Below are 17632 nucleotides of genomic sequence, written 5' to 3' on the forward strand. Positions count from 1 at the left end.
GACGAAATGTCTTTTGTCTTTCCACCGCTCTCAAAACCAAAATTTTCTTTGGTTTATAGGAAGGTGTGAAACTTACCTGCAATTTTTTTTTGAGATGGAGTCTTGCTCTGTTGCCAGGCTGGAGTGCAGTGGCACAATCTCAGCTCACTACAACCTCCACCTCCCAGATTCAAGCAATTCTCCTGCCTCAGCCTCTTGGAGTGGCTGGGACTACAGGCAAGTGCCACCATGCCCAGCTAATTTTTTGTATTTTTAGTAGAGATGGGGTTTCACCATGTTGGCCAGGATGGTCTTGTCACCCGAACCCCTCAGCCTCCCAAAGTGCTGGGATTACAGGCGTGAGCCACTGCGCTCAGCCCACTTACCCACAATTATAGGTGCTCCTGAGAAGCTAGACCATGAGGCAATGTGTATTAACTGCAGGTAAACTCTTACTCTCAAACGGTGGTTCTCAACGTGGAGGGATTCTGTCCTTCCTTCCCCCGAGGACCTTTGGCAATGTCTGCAGACTGTTTGGGTGTCAGCTTGGTGCGAGTGCTACTGGTGGAGTGGCAGATGCTCCTAAACCTCTGAGAGTGCACTGGACAGGTCTGACTTCAAAGTCCCTTACAAGGTATGTAGAACACTTTACCATTTACATTGGACTTAGCTAACCCTCACAATCACCACTTCAAACACAAGGAAATGGAAATGTAAGAGACCCAAGAGTGCAAAAAATTAAGAAAAAACTCATAAGGGTGACATTCCCTTGACATTTACTTTTGTACACGAGTATGTATTTACCTGGAAAAACTTTTCTCAACTCCCTCCCTTTGGAGCCTCCAAGTCCCTAGTGCTAGAGATCCTGATTCTATTTGCTCTCTGCTCTGTGGCTCACAGAGATTCTAGCAAGACTAGGGTGAGCCTGGGAGATGCTAACAATTCCCTTGACAGGTGAACTGCATGTTGACTCTAAGTGAGTGTGGTACCGAGACCTTGCAAAGGGAGTTCTTTCATCGAAGAGCACTGCTACTTCCATCCTGAGCTCTGCATTTAACAGGTGACGACAGAATGAAAAGGTTAACTTACCCCAGGCTACCATTCTGTGGTAACATCCTTGACTTCTTTAGAAGATTAAAAAAAAAAAAAAAGAAACCAATAGTGAGAGGCTTCCTGATAATTATTGGGAGCTCCCCTGTATGTTATCTTATCTGACAAATCACCTGAAAAAAAGCCATCTAAAGAAAGCCAACCAAAAGAAAGGCTATTACAACAAGAACTTTACTGGTAACACCTTTTTAATAGGTCAAAGTAACTGTACAGTTCATTATATTCTTCCTGAGAATAATTTATATCCCCCAACAAACTAAAGGGAGGGTATATTTTTTCAAAATTAACAGAATGGATGGTGTAACTGGACATCAAAAGAAAACCAAATTCCTGTTTTGCTTCATTCTCTCCTGGGAAGACAGATACAAGGAAGGGTTAGTTAACTCCAGTGGCTGTAAAATAGTCAACATGGCTTTAATCTTTCTTTATAAATTATATAAAAATGGAAAAAGGGGATGGTTCCAGAACTTCTCCTCATTGCAGTTTGGAGGTGCTCTGGTATAAAGCATTTCTGCTTCCAAGAGAAATAACATTGCTACAAAAAACTGGCACATTATTCTGTGAAAAAAGACTAGAGTTTTTAGTTGTGTTCTACAGCTAGATCCCAACCAAATGTTTCACATATCCACACGAAAGTAAAAGGCAGGTAAGACAAAAAGGGCTGTAGTTTTTTTCTGAAATAACTCAAGTCTTCAAAATATAGCTTTTATATTCTTTCTTTGTAAAATGGGATTAGCATATTGCAACTGAAGGGTGTTCTAACAAACAAAAATTCCAGTCTGGATAATAATTCTATGGTAGACAGAAGAATTCTCAGCCTCTTGGGTTTCCTGGAATTCTTTACTTCATGCTCTCCTCTTCCACTATGCAGCTAAGGTAGTTTAGGAATTAAGATGTCACCCCTTGGCCATCCCATTCGAACATATCTTAATGTGCACATAAACTGTTCTTCATGATGCTTAAAAGCTTAGGTACAATTTTGATTCTTAGAAAATGCCACATTTTGGATCCCGGACTTTTCTGAGGATCATGATTGAAAATAAACAAAACAAAAAATGAACCCAAATCAAAGTGTGGTTACACTTATATGAGAAAGATTTTCAACCAGATGGTCATTCAAAAAAGTTGGAGCTGTAAGTGCTGGCGACCGAGGACACAGGGTTAATTCCTCACTGCTGGTGGAAGGCTAGAGAACATCTTCAAAAGAGGGTAGCAAGACATGCTCCCAGGGGAGGCTCAGTGTGGTCTAGTCTGCCCAAGCATTTTCAGTCTTGCTTGGTCAATGACATCGAGTAAGTTTTTGGCATCCACAGCCAGCGCGTGAGCAGCAGTCAGCATTTGCTTTTTGTACTCTTGCTGGAGGCTGGTCATAACATACTGCTGGGCCAGTTTCATCTTGTTGATGAGCTCACCCAGGTCAGAGTTCAATAGTTTCTGTGCCATCTCAATCTGAAAGACAAGAGATAGGTCAGGAGAACTGTTTCCAATGAATATTTTTTTCTTCTTTAGAGAGAGGTTCTCACTACGTTGTCTAAGCTTCCCTCAAACTCTTGGGCTCAAAGCAATCTTCCTGCCTCAGCCTTCCCAGTAGCTGAGAACACAAGCACATGCCACTAGCCATGCACCAGTGAACTTTTCAGGGAATTTTTACAAGTCTTTCTTTTGGTGCCTCCATGAGAAGAAAACTTTATTTCCTGCAAATAAATCTTCCTTAGAAGCAACGCAATGTAAAAATCAGTCATCAAATTTTTTTTTAACTTATTTTAACTTCCCACACTACATTCATGCATTTAAAAAATTTTTTTTTCTACCATTCAACTTGACATCATTTTTTTTTTTTTTTTTTTTTGAGACGGAGTTTCGCTCTTGCTACCCAGGCTGGAGTGCAATGGCGCGATCTCGGCTCACCGCAACCTCCGTCTCCTGGGTTCAGGCAATTCTCCTGCCTCAGCCTCCTGAGTAGCTGGGATTACAGGCACGCGCCACCATGCCCAGCTAATTTTTTGTATTTTTTTTTAGTAGAGACGGGGTTTCACCATGTTGACCAGGATGGTCTTGATCTCTTGACCTCGTGATCCACCCGCCTCGGCCTCCCAAAGTGCTGGGATTACAGGCTTGAGCCGCCGCGCCCGGCCCTGACATCATTTTTTTAATTAAAATTTTTTACTTACTTTAGATATTTGGCCATTACAGTGTGCCTGTGTGTGCATGCAGATTCAGTGTCTTGTAGCTTCCATTCAAAGCCCTTCCTGACAGCATGACTGACTTAGTCTCCATTTGTGCTCACTGTTTAGACTTTATTAATCTCAGTGGCTGGCCAGACTTTTGTTTCATAATAGAACCACAGAATCTGACAGAACCTCAGAGATCGTCTATTCCAAACACTCTCACATCAGAGAGTGGGCAACTGAGATACATAAGATATGCTGAAGGCCACAGAGCCAAGCCAGGACAAAAGTCTCCATCCTGACTTCTGGTCTTGTGCTTTCTACTATGCTAACTCTATCTCAAGACCTTCCCTGGCTATGCAAAAAATGCTTTAAGGATGGTGGCAGGGCACAGTGGCTCACTCCTGTAAAATCTCAGCACTTTGGGAGGCTGAGCTGGAGAGATGGCTTGAGCTCAAAAGTTTAAGGCCAGCCTGGGTAACATGGCAAAACCCCATCTCTACAAAACAATACAAAAAGTTAGCTGGGTATGGTGGTGTGTGCCTGTATTCCCAGCTACTCAGGAGGCTGAGGGGGAAGGATGGCTTGAGCCTGGAAGATGGAGGTTGCAGTGAGCCAAGATTGTGCCATTGCACTCCAGCCTGGGTGACAGAGCCAGAGCCTGTTATGTGCATGTGCATGCACACACACACCCACCCACACCCACACCCACATAGAGTCAGGGCAGCAATGGTAGAAGCAGTCTACAGGATTGGAATGCTTTGCATGGGAAAGTCTCACGACCCTTCTTTTCTGTTTCTTCAACCGATGATGATGTATCCATTTGCTCTTTTATCACTTATGGAGGACCTATTATGTACAAGACACTTGGTGTGGACACAAGAAGGAAGACCTGGTTTTACTCATAGTGTAGAGTGGGAAAAGCATACCCAGAACCCTATAATACACTGGAATAAATCACATAGTAAAAATGCACACAGGTAAGACAGCAATGCATTCTGTCTCAGAGGATCAGAAAGACTTCACAAAGAGAATTTGTCTGAATTTAGCCTAGACTGTAAAAGTAGGCTGTCTTCAACTGTGAAACACATTATAAGCCACACAAAGTTATGTTTATTTGGCAGAACTTGGCAATGGGGAGGCATAAGAAATCTTTAGGAAGGAGAATGACAAAATCTAGAAAGATATTCTAGAAAGATGGCTCTGGTGGCAGTGTGGAGGCTGAATGGAGGGGCAGGGGAAGAGACAAGAGGCAGATTAACCATGTAAGAAGCCATCTTTAGAGAAGAGGTGATGATGGATGTGCAGGTGAAGAGGACCAATCTGAGACCTGATGAGAGATGAAAGGTGTGTGGTTGTCTGTATGTGTGTGTAGGGGGTGGGGAACTGCTGGGAGCAGACACGCAAGTGCATGGTGGTGTCACTGACCATGGAAGCAAACAAGGAAAGCAGACGGTTCTGCTAATTGCACACAGTTGGAGATCAGAGCTCAGGGAGGGGTTCTACTAAATTAACACAGATTTGGGAAGCATCAAATACTTGAATCTATGAGAACGAGACTACCAAAGTGAAAAAGTTTTCTTTTTTTTTTTTTTTTTTTTTTGAGACAGAGTTTTGCTGTCGCCAGGCGCCAGGCTGGAGTGCAGTGGTGCGATCTCGGCTCACTGCAACCTCTGCCTCCTGGGTTCAAGCAACTCTCCTGCCTCAGCCTCCCGAGTAGCTGAGACTATAGGCACGCGCCACCACGCCCAGCTAATTTTTGTATTTTCAGTAGAGATGGGGTTTCACTATGTTGGCCAGGATGGTCTCGATCTCTTGACTTCATGACCTGCCTTCCTCAGCTTCCCAAAGTGCTGGGATTACAGGCGTGAGCCACCGTGCCTGGTGAAAAAATATTTTTTAATACAACAAGTGGGTAGTATTTTGGGAGATAACCACACTCAAGGGTGGCAAGGAATAAGAGCCTAAGCAGAGGTCTTAGCAGGAGACGAGTTAGTGAGGAAGCTCTGGGCCAAAAAAGCAGGAGGTCTCAAAGGGGAGTTAGGACTAAGGGGAAAGCAGGGGCTCTGGTAATTAGGAGGCTTCTGGAGGCCTTGAAGAACAGTTATAGCAGAGAGATTCCCAAAGAGCTGGAGCACTGGAATGCTCTGAGTGTAGCTGCCATGTGAGGAGCTGGCCCAGCTGGGGATGGACTGTTCTTTCAAGAAGTATGACGGGACAGGAGGAGACACGAGAGCAGTAAAAGGCAGATGCAGGATCAAAGAGAGGCCCTTCTTTTCAAAAATAATTTAAGGCCAGGTGTGGTGGCTCATGCCTGTAACCCCAGCACTTTGGGAGGCTGAGGGATAAGGATGGCCTGAGGCAGGAATTTGAGACCAGCTGGAGCAACACAGTAAAACCCTGTCTCTACAAAATAATAATAATAATAATAATAAAGAATTAAGTAGGTGTGGTGGTATATAACTATAATTCCAGCTACTTAGGAGGCTGAAACAGGAGGATCACTTGAGCTCAGGAGTTGGAGGTTATAGTGACCTGTGATGGAGTCACTACATTCCAGCATGGGTGACAGAGACCCTGTTTAAAAAAAAAAAAAAAAAAAAAAAATTAATAATTAAAAAAAAAATGTATACAGGAGAGCAATCTGTGTATTGGAATCAAGGGAGATGGAGAGATTACTTTAGGCTTTATCAGCTAGAATGGGTGTTGACAAAGAGTCCCGCTAAAATATCCACTTGTTAGGACACCATTTTCTTGCCTCTGGTATATGGAACTTCTCCACTTTGGGGCAAAATTGAGCTTGTCATGGAAAGCAATCAGAGCCCAGTGAAGTGACAGAACCCCATTTGGCTGGGAATGTGAAGTTACACTATGGCACCAGTCAGAGAAGCCTTTCAAAAATGAGTTACAGGGTTTATGCATGTGAATCAACGCCATTTACGAAGGAATCACCAACAGGAGTTGTATCCAACCATCCATCAGAAGTCAATGTCCAGTTCATCAAGTGAACATGGACATGATGTGTCTTTCTTGGTATGATGTTGCGAAGGATTCAACATTACTTAGGTCGTATTCCTGAATGGAGATACAAAACCTCAGCCTCGTCAGTAACAAACAAATTTTTATAGAATATCCCTCAACTGAACTTTAAGAATACTCTATAAAATAACTGAGCCTATATTTGCCAAAAAGGTCAACGTCATGAAAGACAAAAAAAGGCTGAGGAGCCATTTCAGATGAAAGTAGGCTGAAGAAAGCAACACCACGTGCATCGTGCGATCTTGGCCTGGCTCTTGCAGGTGAGGGAAAAGTGCTACAGAGACAGCCGACCTGCAGAGTGGGACAGTGCATTGCATCATGTTCAAGGTCCAGAATGTGGTGACTGTGGTGGTTATGTAGGACAATGGCCTTGTTATGAGAAATGTAAGTGGAAATCTTAAAGTGGAAGAGGGCATGAGATATGCAGCCACTTTCAAGCTGCTCAGAAGCAGGAAGTGATGTGCATACACACATAGACAATGGAGCAGGAATGACAATGTGCTGACATGTTAAAAGGCTGTGAAACTCATAAAGGAAATTTGGGAATTCTCTGTATTAATCTTTTAATTTTCTTCCAAGTCTCAAATGATTTCAAAATGAAAAGAACAAACAAGGGGTGTGTGCTGGGCTGAAGGACTGCCCGTGCTGCCCTAGGAAGGAGTGAAGTGGGCAGTAGGAGTTGGTGGGGAGCGAGGCTGAAGCCTGCAGATCCTGGACTCTAGTAAGCAGGGACGCACCCCTCCTGTGTTTGTCAATCCCAACTGCAGAGTGCACACCCTAGGCTGAAAGACACTAAAACAAATGCAGGTGCCTCTTTTCACTTGGTAGTCATATAAATAAGCAAAACTGCCAAAAGGTGGCAAAGATGATCATTGTTGCTGAGCTACAGTATTTGGGGTCAACTTTGATTCTTTAACATTTTTTTTTTTGAGACCCTAGGATTTTGCTCTGTCACCCAGGATGGAGTACTGTGGCTTGATCCTAACTCACCACAGCCTGAAACTCCTGGGCTCAAGTGATCATCCCATTTTAGCCTCCTGAGTAGCTACTGCACACAGCTAATTTTTTTTTTTTTTTTTTTTTTTTAGTTTTTGTGCAGACAGAATCTCACTTTGTCGCCCAGGCTGGTCATGAACTGGCTTTAGGCCATCCTCTCAACTCAGCTGCCCAAAGTGTTGGGATTACAGGGGTGAGCCTCCACACTCAGCCCTTAAGAAGCCTCTTAAAGACACTTATTAATTTAAAAGGAATTTTAAAAGACAATTTTATTTATTAATTTTTTTGTAGAGACAGGGTCTACTACGTTGTCTTGAACTCCAGCCCTCAAGCCATCCTCCTGCCTTGGCCTCCCAAAGTGGTGGGATTATAGGCGTCAGCTACCATGCCTGGCCTAAAACAGATTTTTTATATTACTATTTCAAATGGAAAACCAGGATCACTCGAAAACTCAACTATTTTTAAGGAGAATTCCAAGAAGGAGACCATGCACAAAGGCCACCCCATTCATATAAGTGCTCCCCTACCTTTGAGGATCATGGCACCAGCAGCAGTTTCCCATTTGCCTTCCTCATCCACTGCTCAGAGCCACATGTATCTCAGGTGAGGACCTCGCACAGTGGTTCTGCAGTGGGCTGGCAGCAGGAAGACCCAGGGTCTGGAATTTGAGTGGCAAATGCTCCATACTACCCCTATGCCCCAGAATGAACAGCCCAGTCCTGGCTGGGGCCAGTGTTACAGGGAAGGTCATCACCTGTAGAGCAGTCGAAGTCTCTGTCGGCCACAGACTGAGGAGCTGCCTTTAGCACCAAAGGCATCCCTGAATGTGTCCCCAACCAGTGCTGTCACAGAGGGCTGCAAGGGAAAGATTGTGCCCTACCTCTCGGTGAGTGCTGGCTGGTAGGAGGGGAATGGTCTCATCCACAGTGGCCAATAACGTCCTCAGGGCCAAGCCGACTTCCTAACAGACAAGAATCACAACCAATATTAGAACACACACAAAAGACTTTTATGCCTTTCAGCTACATATTTTTTAATTTCCTTTCCACTCGTTTCAAGGGAAACTTCTGTATTTCTTTTTCTTAGTGCTGAGCCCTATCTTCTAAGTTATGAGGCTCCTTTTTCCTCCCAAAAGATTCAGATCTGACTATTCAATAGCTCTAATACGCTAAGGAGCCAGTTGAAGAACAGAAGCTAACATGAGAAAGGTCACATAGATGCTGAGGGTGGAAAGCAGGATTTTTTCTTCTCATTTACTCCTTCCAAGCAGATTCTACCACCCTCCTGGCTCCAACACGCCAACTCTGCCAACACAGGTTAGGATAAAGAGTAGCACCTTTCCCCAAGTGTGTTCACTGAATGTGTTCTCACCCATGTACTTTCAAACACCTCATGAGGCTGGCAAGAGATGACATCACTGCCCCAGGTGCAAGGGGGCAGCCTTGCTTTGGACCTCATCTCTTATGGACACTGAGCAGAAACATTCCTCCCTGCCACTTCTGAGTTGTAACAAAAAGGGTCTAAGTATGATTTAAAACAATATAATTTAAAACTCAAATTTTCATTACTGTCATTCTTATGAGGATCAAATATTTAATGACTAAGACATCAAACTACATGTAATATGAATTAAACCAGTAAGTAAATAATGGTTACTTGTAATTGGATCAGCATACAAAAACAATGTCATTTGGCCAAAGTAATACGGTTAAAGTAGTGTCCATAAAATCACCATATAAAATCTTAATAGGTACGAAATTCTTAATGCTTTCATCTACTGTTGAGTTTTTTGTTTAAATTTGGCTGTGGGTTAATGCAAGTTCATCCTTTAACTTTGGTTAAAACTGTTATGTTAACATAGTTAAAAAAACGAACCAGAACGGATCAACTGTGCTTTCCATGAAACATTACAACTTTCAAGCAGCTTTTTCTACACTGATGGTTTATAAGAAGCTGTTGCAAAGACTGCTAATAGGTACACTAAACAACAGTTGTAGGGGCTGGACATGGTGGCTCACGCCTGTAACTCCAGAGGTTTGGGAGGATGAGGCAGGCAGATCACATGAGGTCAGGAGTTCGAGACCAGCCTAGAGAACATGGTGAAACACTGTCTTTACTAAAAATACAAAAATTAGCCAGGCATGGCGGTACATGCCTGTAGTCCCAGCTACTCGGGAGGCAGGAAAATTGCTTGAGCCTGGGAGGCAGAGGTTGCAGTGAACTGAGATCATGCCACTGTGCTCCAGCCTGGGAGCCTGGGTGAGGGAATGAGACTCTATCTCAAAAGAAACGAAAAGAAAAGAAAAGAAAAGAAAAAAACAGTTGTAGCCTGGCACGGTGGCTCACGCCTATAATCCCTGCTCTTTGGGAGGCAGAGGCAGGGGGATTGCCTGAGCTCAGGAGTTGGAGACCAGCCTGGGCAACATGGTGAAACACCGTCTCTACTAAAACACAAAATAGTCGGGCGTGATGGCATGCACCTGTAGTCCCAGCTACTCAGGCGGCTGAGGCAGGAGAATTGTAAGAACCCGGGAAGTGGAGGTTGCAGTGAGCCAAGATCGAACCTCTGGACTCCAGCCAGGGCAACAGAGTGATACTTCATCTCAAAAAAAAAAAAATTGTAGGCTTCTATAACTCAATAACAAAATACAGTATGATTTTAACAACAGGCAAAAAAAACCCCTTGAGTACACATTTATGCTCAAAAACCAAACAGATGTTCAATACCTGTATGCAAATCAAAACCACACTTAGATAAACTTCACATTCATTAGATGACAATTATTTTTTTAAAAAGACACATCCAAAACCCAAGCCCCAAAACAACTCCCTAGAAAATAACAACGTTTGGTGAGAACATGGAGAAACTGAAACCCTTATGCACTGTTGGTGGGAATGTAACGTGGTGCAGTTGCTATGAAAAACGAATGGGGGCTCCTCAAAAAATTAAAAATAGAATTACCAATGGTCCAGCAATTCTGCGTATACACCCAAAAAAGTGAAGGCAGGGTCTCAAAGAGACATCTGTATGCCCATGTTTATCGCAGCATTCTTCATGAGGACTGAAAGGTGGAAGCAACCCAAGTGTCCCGTGATGGTTGAGTAAATAAGCAAAATGTGGGATAAACATACAGTGGAATATTTATTACTCAGTCTTAAAAAGGAAGAAAATTCTGACACATGCCACAACATGGATGAACTCTGAGCTGCTATGCTGAGTGAAATAAGTCAGTCACAAAAGACAAATACAGGATGATTCCACTTATGAGAGGTCCCTAGGGTAGTCAAGTCATAGAGACAGAAAGTAGGGGGTTGCCAGAGGCTAGGGAAGGGGAAAAGAGGAGTGTTGTTTCAAGTATACAGAGTTTCAGTTTTGCAAGGAAAGGGTTATGGAGATGGATGGTGCTGATGGTGGCACAACAATGTGAATGTACCTAATGCCTCTGAAATGTACGCTTAAAAGTGGTTAAGATGGCAGTTTTATGTTTCGTGTATTTTACTACAATGAAAAAAAAAAGTATGAGCAAATTTCAGCAACACTGGCTTACAGCAAAGTTTGACCACACTCTGAACTACAGGACACCTCTGTGCACCCAAGATGCCAGTATGTACTCTTTAATAGAAGCCACTGCTGACTTTCCTTGGACCTAGTATCCTTTTTCTTTTTCTTTTTTTTTTTTTAGACATGGGGGTTTCACCATGTTGGTCAGGCTGGTCTTAAATTCCTGACCTCAAGTGATCCACCCGCCTTGGCCTCCCAAAGTGCTGGGATTACAGGTGTGAGTTACTGCACCTGGCCACTACTGTCCTTTTTCACAGAATACTTGTCACTGGTTCCTAGAATCCCCCTCCATTGAACACAATTTACAAAACATCAGTTTACTGGCATATTTTTATTTCTTTTTTACTCTTTTTAAAAGAAAATTCAATGCACACCTACATACCCAACCCTCAGCTTAAGAGAAACAATTCAGGGCTGGGTGTGGTGGCTCACATCTGTAATCCCAGCACTTTGGGAGGCCGAGGTGGGTAGATCACAAGGTCAGGAGTTCAAGATCAGCCTGGCCAACATGTCGAAACCCCGTCTCTACTAAAAATACAAAAATTAGCTGGGTGTGGTGGCAGAGGCTTGTAATCCCAGCTACTCGGGAGGCTGGGGCAGAGAACTGCTTGAACCCGGGAGGTGGAGGTTGCAGTGAGCCAAGATTGCACCACTGCACTCTAGCCTGGGCAACAGAGCGAGACTCCATCTAAAAAACAAGACAAAACAAAACCCAAAAAATGACAGAGATAAATCCCCCAAAGCCAGTACCTTTCTTTCTTTCTTTTTTTTTTTTTTTTTTTTGAGACGGAGTTTCGCTCTTGTTACCCAGGCTGGAGTGCAATGGCGCGATCTCGACTCACCGCAACCTCCGCCTCCCGGGTTCAGGCAATTCTCCTGCCCCAGCCTCCTGAGTCGCTGGGATTACAGGCATGCACCACCATGCCCAGCTAATTTTTTGTATTTTTAGTAGAGACGGGGTTTCACCATGTTGACCAGGATGGTCTCGATCTCTTGACCTCGTGATCCACCCACCTCGGCCTCCCAACAGTGCTGGGATTACAGGCTTGAGCCACCGCACCCGGCCTCAAAGCCAGTATCTTTCTTCAGCTGGCTCCTCCTTAGAGGCGCAGGATCTGAATTTGATAATGGTTATCCGTCTACTTGTCTCTGCACTCTAACAACATAACCACATCTCCCTAAGTCTTATATAGGATTATTTTGCATGTTTTTCAACTTTACATAAATGGCATCATACTATAAGCATGCTTTTGTAGCTTTCTCTTTACTGTACACTTTATGTGTGAGTGATTATTATTTTTTATTTTTACAAAAACATAATTATTAAAAGACTGTTCTGCTTCAAGTCACTCCCAGCCTAGTGTTTACCGACAGAAGAAAACAAGATAGGAACGGCAATTCAGAGTAAATGTGGTTCTCACTAACACTGCCGCTGTACAGTGCCTTCGCAAAGACCTTCAAAAACATCAGCACTGCCTTTGGATTGGGGGGCACCTACAGCCATCTATCAACTGGCACCATAGCTTCCAAGAAACAAGAACATTTTTGCCAGTACATAATGTGACTGTGTTTTACCTTCACCATAGGGACATATTCCTCTGGTGGGGCCGGCTGGATTTTACTGGACATCTCGATGACAGCTTTCACCAGGCCCGTCACATTCTCATACACCTTATCATTTGACCGGTCCAGGTTGGCAGTAGGTGGCGGGCTGATTTCCTGGGGCTGAAGCTGACAACACAAAAGCCAGTAATTTTTCTTCTCTCCAGCAGATGGCATGAGATCACCACAATCAAGCCAGAGAGGGTCTTAAGAGATCAAAGCAGATCGCAGAAGGTCATTGATTTTCTTGTGTATACGGAATATAGTTCAGATTAAGAATGATGGTAAAGTAATTCTTCCAAGTGACAAATTAGGCAATTCTTATTTCTAACTTTGAGCTCAGTTAAAGGAAATGAGATGGAATCATACACATTATACTAAAAACCCCAGATTCTTTCAGAGATGTGATTCAATGTCCCCGCACCCCCAAATCACTCACCACAAGAGAATAATCCATCTGAGGATTTACTGAATTTTGGACAAAATTACCTATTTGGCTAGAGTCAAACATTCTACATGAAGGCTATAAGGATTTCCACTTAGTTTAAATTCTGCAGTGAAAACTATATGGCTCAGCTTAGCTGCCCTCAGCTACCTAATGGAAATATGTGCTTGGTACACTTATAAAAAGCTGACACAGAAATGCGCTCTAAGGGGACAAGAGATCTGTTTGCAGGTCGTGATCGAAATCAAAGCAGCAGTGGCGTCACCAGGAGCCTCCCTGCCAGAGACCCCGGTTTCAGCCAGCTCTGTGCTGACTGCTGGAAAGCACCTGGGCCCATGCTTATAAAGCCTCAGCTCTCTCACCCAGGCAATGGTGATGAAGGAAGATGAGGCCACAGATGTTAATGTCTACCTAGGGCCTGGGCACAGAAGAGACATCAACAAATGTTAACTAAGATAACTTGAGTGCTGAAGGTGGAATAACATGAGGACCTTTGGAAAATCTTTAGTATTTAAAAATTCCAGTGGTTAGACTTATACCAGGCATAAAATGGTGTATATATACACTTTTTAAAAAAAGACTAACTTATAGTACATATAGTTCAATTAGGAACCCACTGCCAGTGCTCAGTCTAAATATAAGTTCCCATTTCTGAACCCTTGGGTGCTTTTGCCCAGGTAGTCTGGAACAAATTAATTCTTGGTTGTCCCAAAGTCTGGGTATGAGATAGAAAAGCACAATAACAATTCATTTACTGCAAACATGTGCATGTCTCATTCTCTTGCAAACATAAACACTGCTTTTGGCATCTGTCAGTCATGACAGGTGACAAACCAGGCCGAAGTGCCCTTCCACTTGAGCTTCCTGCTTTTCAGTCCAAAATTACATGCAGAGAGCCGGGTGCGATAGAGCGAGCTGGACAGACACACAAAGACACAATGTGCTTACCCTCCATGGCTATTGTCGAACGGAAGGTGAGGAAAAGTTAAAGGAATTTATCAGAGAAAGGGAAAAAAGAAAAACAATATTAATAAAGGCATCAGACAAATCCCCCATAAAAACACATGAGCAGAACAAAAAGGAGCTAGTTTCCAAGCCTGCCCACCAGCTCTCACTCACTGTTGCCAGGGTGTGGCTACTGTGCCACCTGCTCACTGCCCCAGCACACTGCATAGAGAGGTCTGCCATGCACCATGCTCAGTTACAAAACAAATGCAGGGAACATGCAAAGCCTGAGGAACAATCCAGCAGCAGTGCAAGATCAACAGAATTAGGGCTCTTCAAAAAGAAAGAAGGAGGACATACGGTTTTAATTACTGAAAACTGCCCATCTGAATTCTCAGAGATTCAGGAAAAACTGCAGCAGCCTCAATTCCTGAGCCTGGTCCCTCAACATTCTCGGGAATCTATTTCATCATTTAGCCACACTGCCATCATAAAGGTTCCTGACTTGGGGCTACATTGAAAGATATTAGGCCCAGCCTGGCCAACATGGTGAAACTCCGTCTCTACTAAGAATACAAAAATTAGCCGGGCATGTTGGTGCATGCCTGTAATCCCAGCTACTCGGGAGGTTGAGGCAGGAGAGTTGTTTGAACCTGGGTGGTGGAGGTTGCAGTGAGCCGAGACGGTGCCACTGCACTCCAGCCTGGGCAACAGAGCGAGACTGCGTCTCAGAAAAGAAAAAAAGACCAAAAAAATAAAAATAAATTTTAAAAAAAGGGCCAGGTGTAGTGGCTCACGCCTGTAATCCATGCACTTTGGAGGCCGAGGTGGGCAGATCACCTGAGGTAGGGAGTTCAAGACCAGCCTGACCAGCATGTGAAACCCCGTCTTTAAAAAAAAAAAAAGGGGGCCGGGCGCGGTGGCTCAAGCCTGTAATCCCAGCACTTTGGGAGGCCGAGGCGGGTGGATCACGAGGTCAAGAGATCAAGACCATCCTGGTCAACATGGTGAAACCCCGTCTCTACTAAAAATACAAAAAAAATTAGCTGGGCATGGTGGCGTGTGCCTGTAATCCCAGCGACTCAGGAGGCTGAGGCAGGAGAATTGCCTGAACCCAGGAGACGGAGGTTGCGGTGAGCCGAGATCGCGCCATTGCACTCCAGCCTGGGTAGCAAGAGCGAAACTCCGTCTCAAAAAAAAAAAAAAAAAAAAAAAAATTGGGAGCTTATTTTTAAAACAAAAGTAGAACCAAAATCCCTCTTTTGAGCTGATTCTTATGATTAGGTTCTGCTACTCTAAACTGAGCAGTTTTCTTTAATGTGTTTTCTGTAAAGCTCAAGCCAGGGCTGCCTTACTATATATAACCACATCATTTCCAAGAGACGACTGCCTGTATTTTCTGCACCGAGAGTCACAGTGCAGTCTTCTGTTTAACTTCACAGGATAATGTGCCAGTTCCAACTGCACCAACACAAAAAGGCACAGGGCTTCTTGACGAGGGTGACATGGTGATAGACAGTTCTATAAGTCTAGGGAGGTTGTGACTTGTTTAAAGCTTCTATTCTTTTGTCCTTTGCCCTTTGCCCAATCCTTGTGGTAGAAGGGCACTATCATAATGCTTCTAGTGACCATTCACAGTGACATTCCAGAAGTAAAAGCTGTTTGGAAAGACTCCTATTGGTTTCCTATAATCTGGAGCTCGGCAGGCAGCTGACAATAAACTCTATAGGTGTAGTCAGTTCCAACCACTTCGGCTGATACTTACAGACTCAGATAGTTAAGAACCAAAATGCAATGCTACCTAGGAAAATCTGAGACTGATTTTGGCTAAAAGTTATTTGGATGAATTATTTTAGTTATATATAAAGGTAAGTATTTCACTATCAGTGGTTGTTGTTGTTGTTTAAGACAGAGTTTTGCTCTGTCGCCCAGGCTGGAGTGCAGTAGTGTGATCTCAGCTTACCCACAACCACTGCCTCCTGGATTCAAGTGATTCTTGTGCCTCAGCCTCCTGAGCAGCTGAACTACAGGCTCACGCTACCATGCACAGCTAATTTTTATATTTTTAGTAGAGACAGAGTTTCACTGTGTTGGCCAGGCTGGTCTGGTTGGTATTCTTGGTCTCAAGCAATCCATCTGCCTTGGCCTGGAATCACAGGTGTGAGCCACTGTGCCTGGCTGCATTTCAGTATTAGACCAATACTGTTCTTTTAGGATGGATTCAATGACCTCTACCAAGCAGACAATGAAGAAATAGCGACACATATTTCACATTATTTAAAAATCTTTACTTAATATAAGTACACATATTATTTTCATCAAGAGTTCAATCTGCTTTATCCCTTACATTGAGGGTATTCCTAATTCTATGTATTCATTATGTTATTCCAGCTGTGAAACATAAGCGCATGTCAGAATTCTAAGGTGGTAGGTACCTGATCTACCTTGAAAGTTGGTTTTTCATTATAATGCAATCCATTTTGAAAGTCTGCTCTTTTGGATTATGAAAATGAGAAACAACTCATTAATCTCATTCTGTCCGCTTTTCTTTTTTGAAAGAGATGGGGTCTCATTATGTTGCCCAGGTCAGATTCAAACTGCTGGGCTGAAGTGATCCTCCTTCCTTAGCCTCCCAAATAGCTGGGACTACAGGGGTGTGCCACCATGTCTGGTTCCTTTTTAGAAATTTATTGAAATAAGCCAATACTGGGAAGGGTGTGTCCTTCCTCAATTCTCCCTGAAGAAGATTGAGTGTGTCCTTAATAGAACTGCCAGGAGGTATCCTGGGGATTGAGGGTCTGGTGAGCTGGGGAAGCTCCAGATTCCCAGGCGCTTACAAGCCACTGGCATGAACTCTGGGGACCAGTGGGTACTTTCACTATGGCCACAGAGGGCAGGCTAGTTTGTGCCAGTGGCTGCCCATTCACCCTCTGGTCACCTTCTCAATGGACACTGGCAAACCTGTGCCCTCTAAGCTGCAGGCTATCACTCTAGACCTGGAGATGACACTTTCTCTTACCCTGGACTAACTCTCTGATGAGTCTGAGAAGACAATATATCTACATCTAACTAAGCTTCAGCTTTGGAGGTGACAGCCTTTGAGTGAAGTCTATGCTCAGCTAGGCCTGTGGCCAAGCGCCTTGAACACACTGCTTAACTCTGTGAGCCTTGGTCATCTGAGAAATGATACCACCACTGATCCTGTGAGGTTGACATGAGAAATGACAATACAAGAAAAAGGTCTGCCCCAGCATTTGGCAAAGGGAAGATGCTCAATAAATGGTGGTTATTGGTAAGCAAAGTTTATCTTAACCTGCTATGATATTTATCAGATTTTAAGATGTCTTCCACTTTAAGATGCATCATTTTTGTTTGTTTGTTTCCTCAAGATGGAGTCTTGCTCTGTCACCCAGGCTGGAGTGCAATGGCATGCTTTCAGCTCACTGCAACCTCTTCCTCCTGAGTTCAAGCAATTCTCCTGCCTTAGCCTCCCGAGTATCTGGGATTACAGGTGCGCACCACCACGCCTGGCAAATTTTTTGTACTTTTCTTAGAGATGGAATTTTACCATGTTGACTAGGCTGATCTCGAACTCTTGACCTCATGATCTGCCCACCTTGGACTCCCAAAGTGCTGGGATTATAAGCATGAGCCACCGCACCTGGCCAAAGATGCATCATTTTTTAATGCACCATTAAGCTAGAAAAAAAATGCTGCCAATTAAACCAAAACACCATCCCAATTTTAGTAAAGATATTAAAATTGTAAAAAAAAGGTATATCAGAA

At 43.7% G+C, this 17632-nt stretch overlaps 1 protein-coding gene across 40 annotated transcripts in view; it reads right to left on the minus strand.

The window, feature by feature from the left end:
* Positions 1-1259: 1259 nt before the first annotated feature.
* The window catches only part of PTK2 (protein tyrosine kinase 2), a 344711-nt gene continuing 328338 nt past the window's right edge, over positions 1260-17632 (minus strand). For 26 of the 40 annotated variants that reach the window (XM_032247027.1, XM_032246903.1, XM_032247076.1 and 23 more), the window contains 4 exons: positions 13850-13858; positions 12430-12585; positions 8173-8253; positions 1260-2538 (listed from right to left, as the gene is read on the minus strand). In XM_032247027.1, coding sequence (XP_032102918.1) covers positions 2326-2538; positions 8173-8253; positions 12430-12585; positions 13850-13858 — 459 coding nt within the window. In that variant the 3' untranslated portion in view covers positions 1260-2325. The remainder of the gene's footprint in view (positions 2539-8172; positions 8254-12429; positions 12586-13849; positions 13859-17632) is intronic. The other 14 variants (XM_032247034.1, XM_032247000.1, XM_032246797.1 and 11 more) reach the window with 4 other exon arrangements.

This window comes from Sapajus apella, unplaced genomic scaffold (assembly GCF_009761245.1).
Source record: "Sapajus apella isolate SASKATOON/1434 unplaced genomic scaffold, GSC_monkey_1.0 scaffold3, whole genome shotgun sequence".
Taxonomy (NCBI): domain Eukaryota; kingdom Metazoa; phylum Chordata; class Mammalia; order Primates; family Cebidae; genus Sapajus; species Sapajus apella.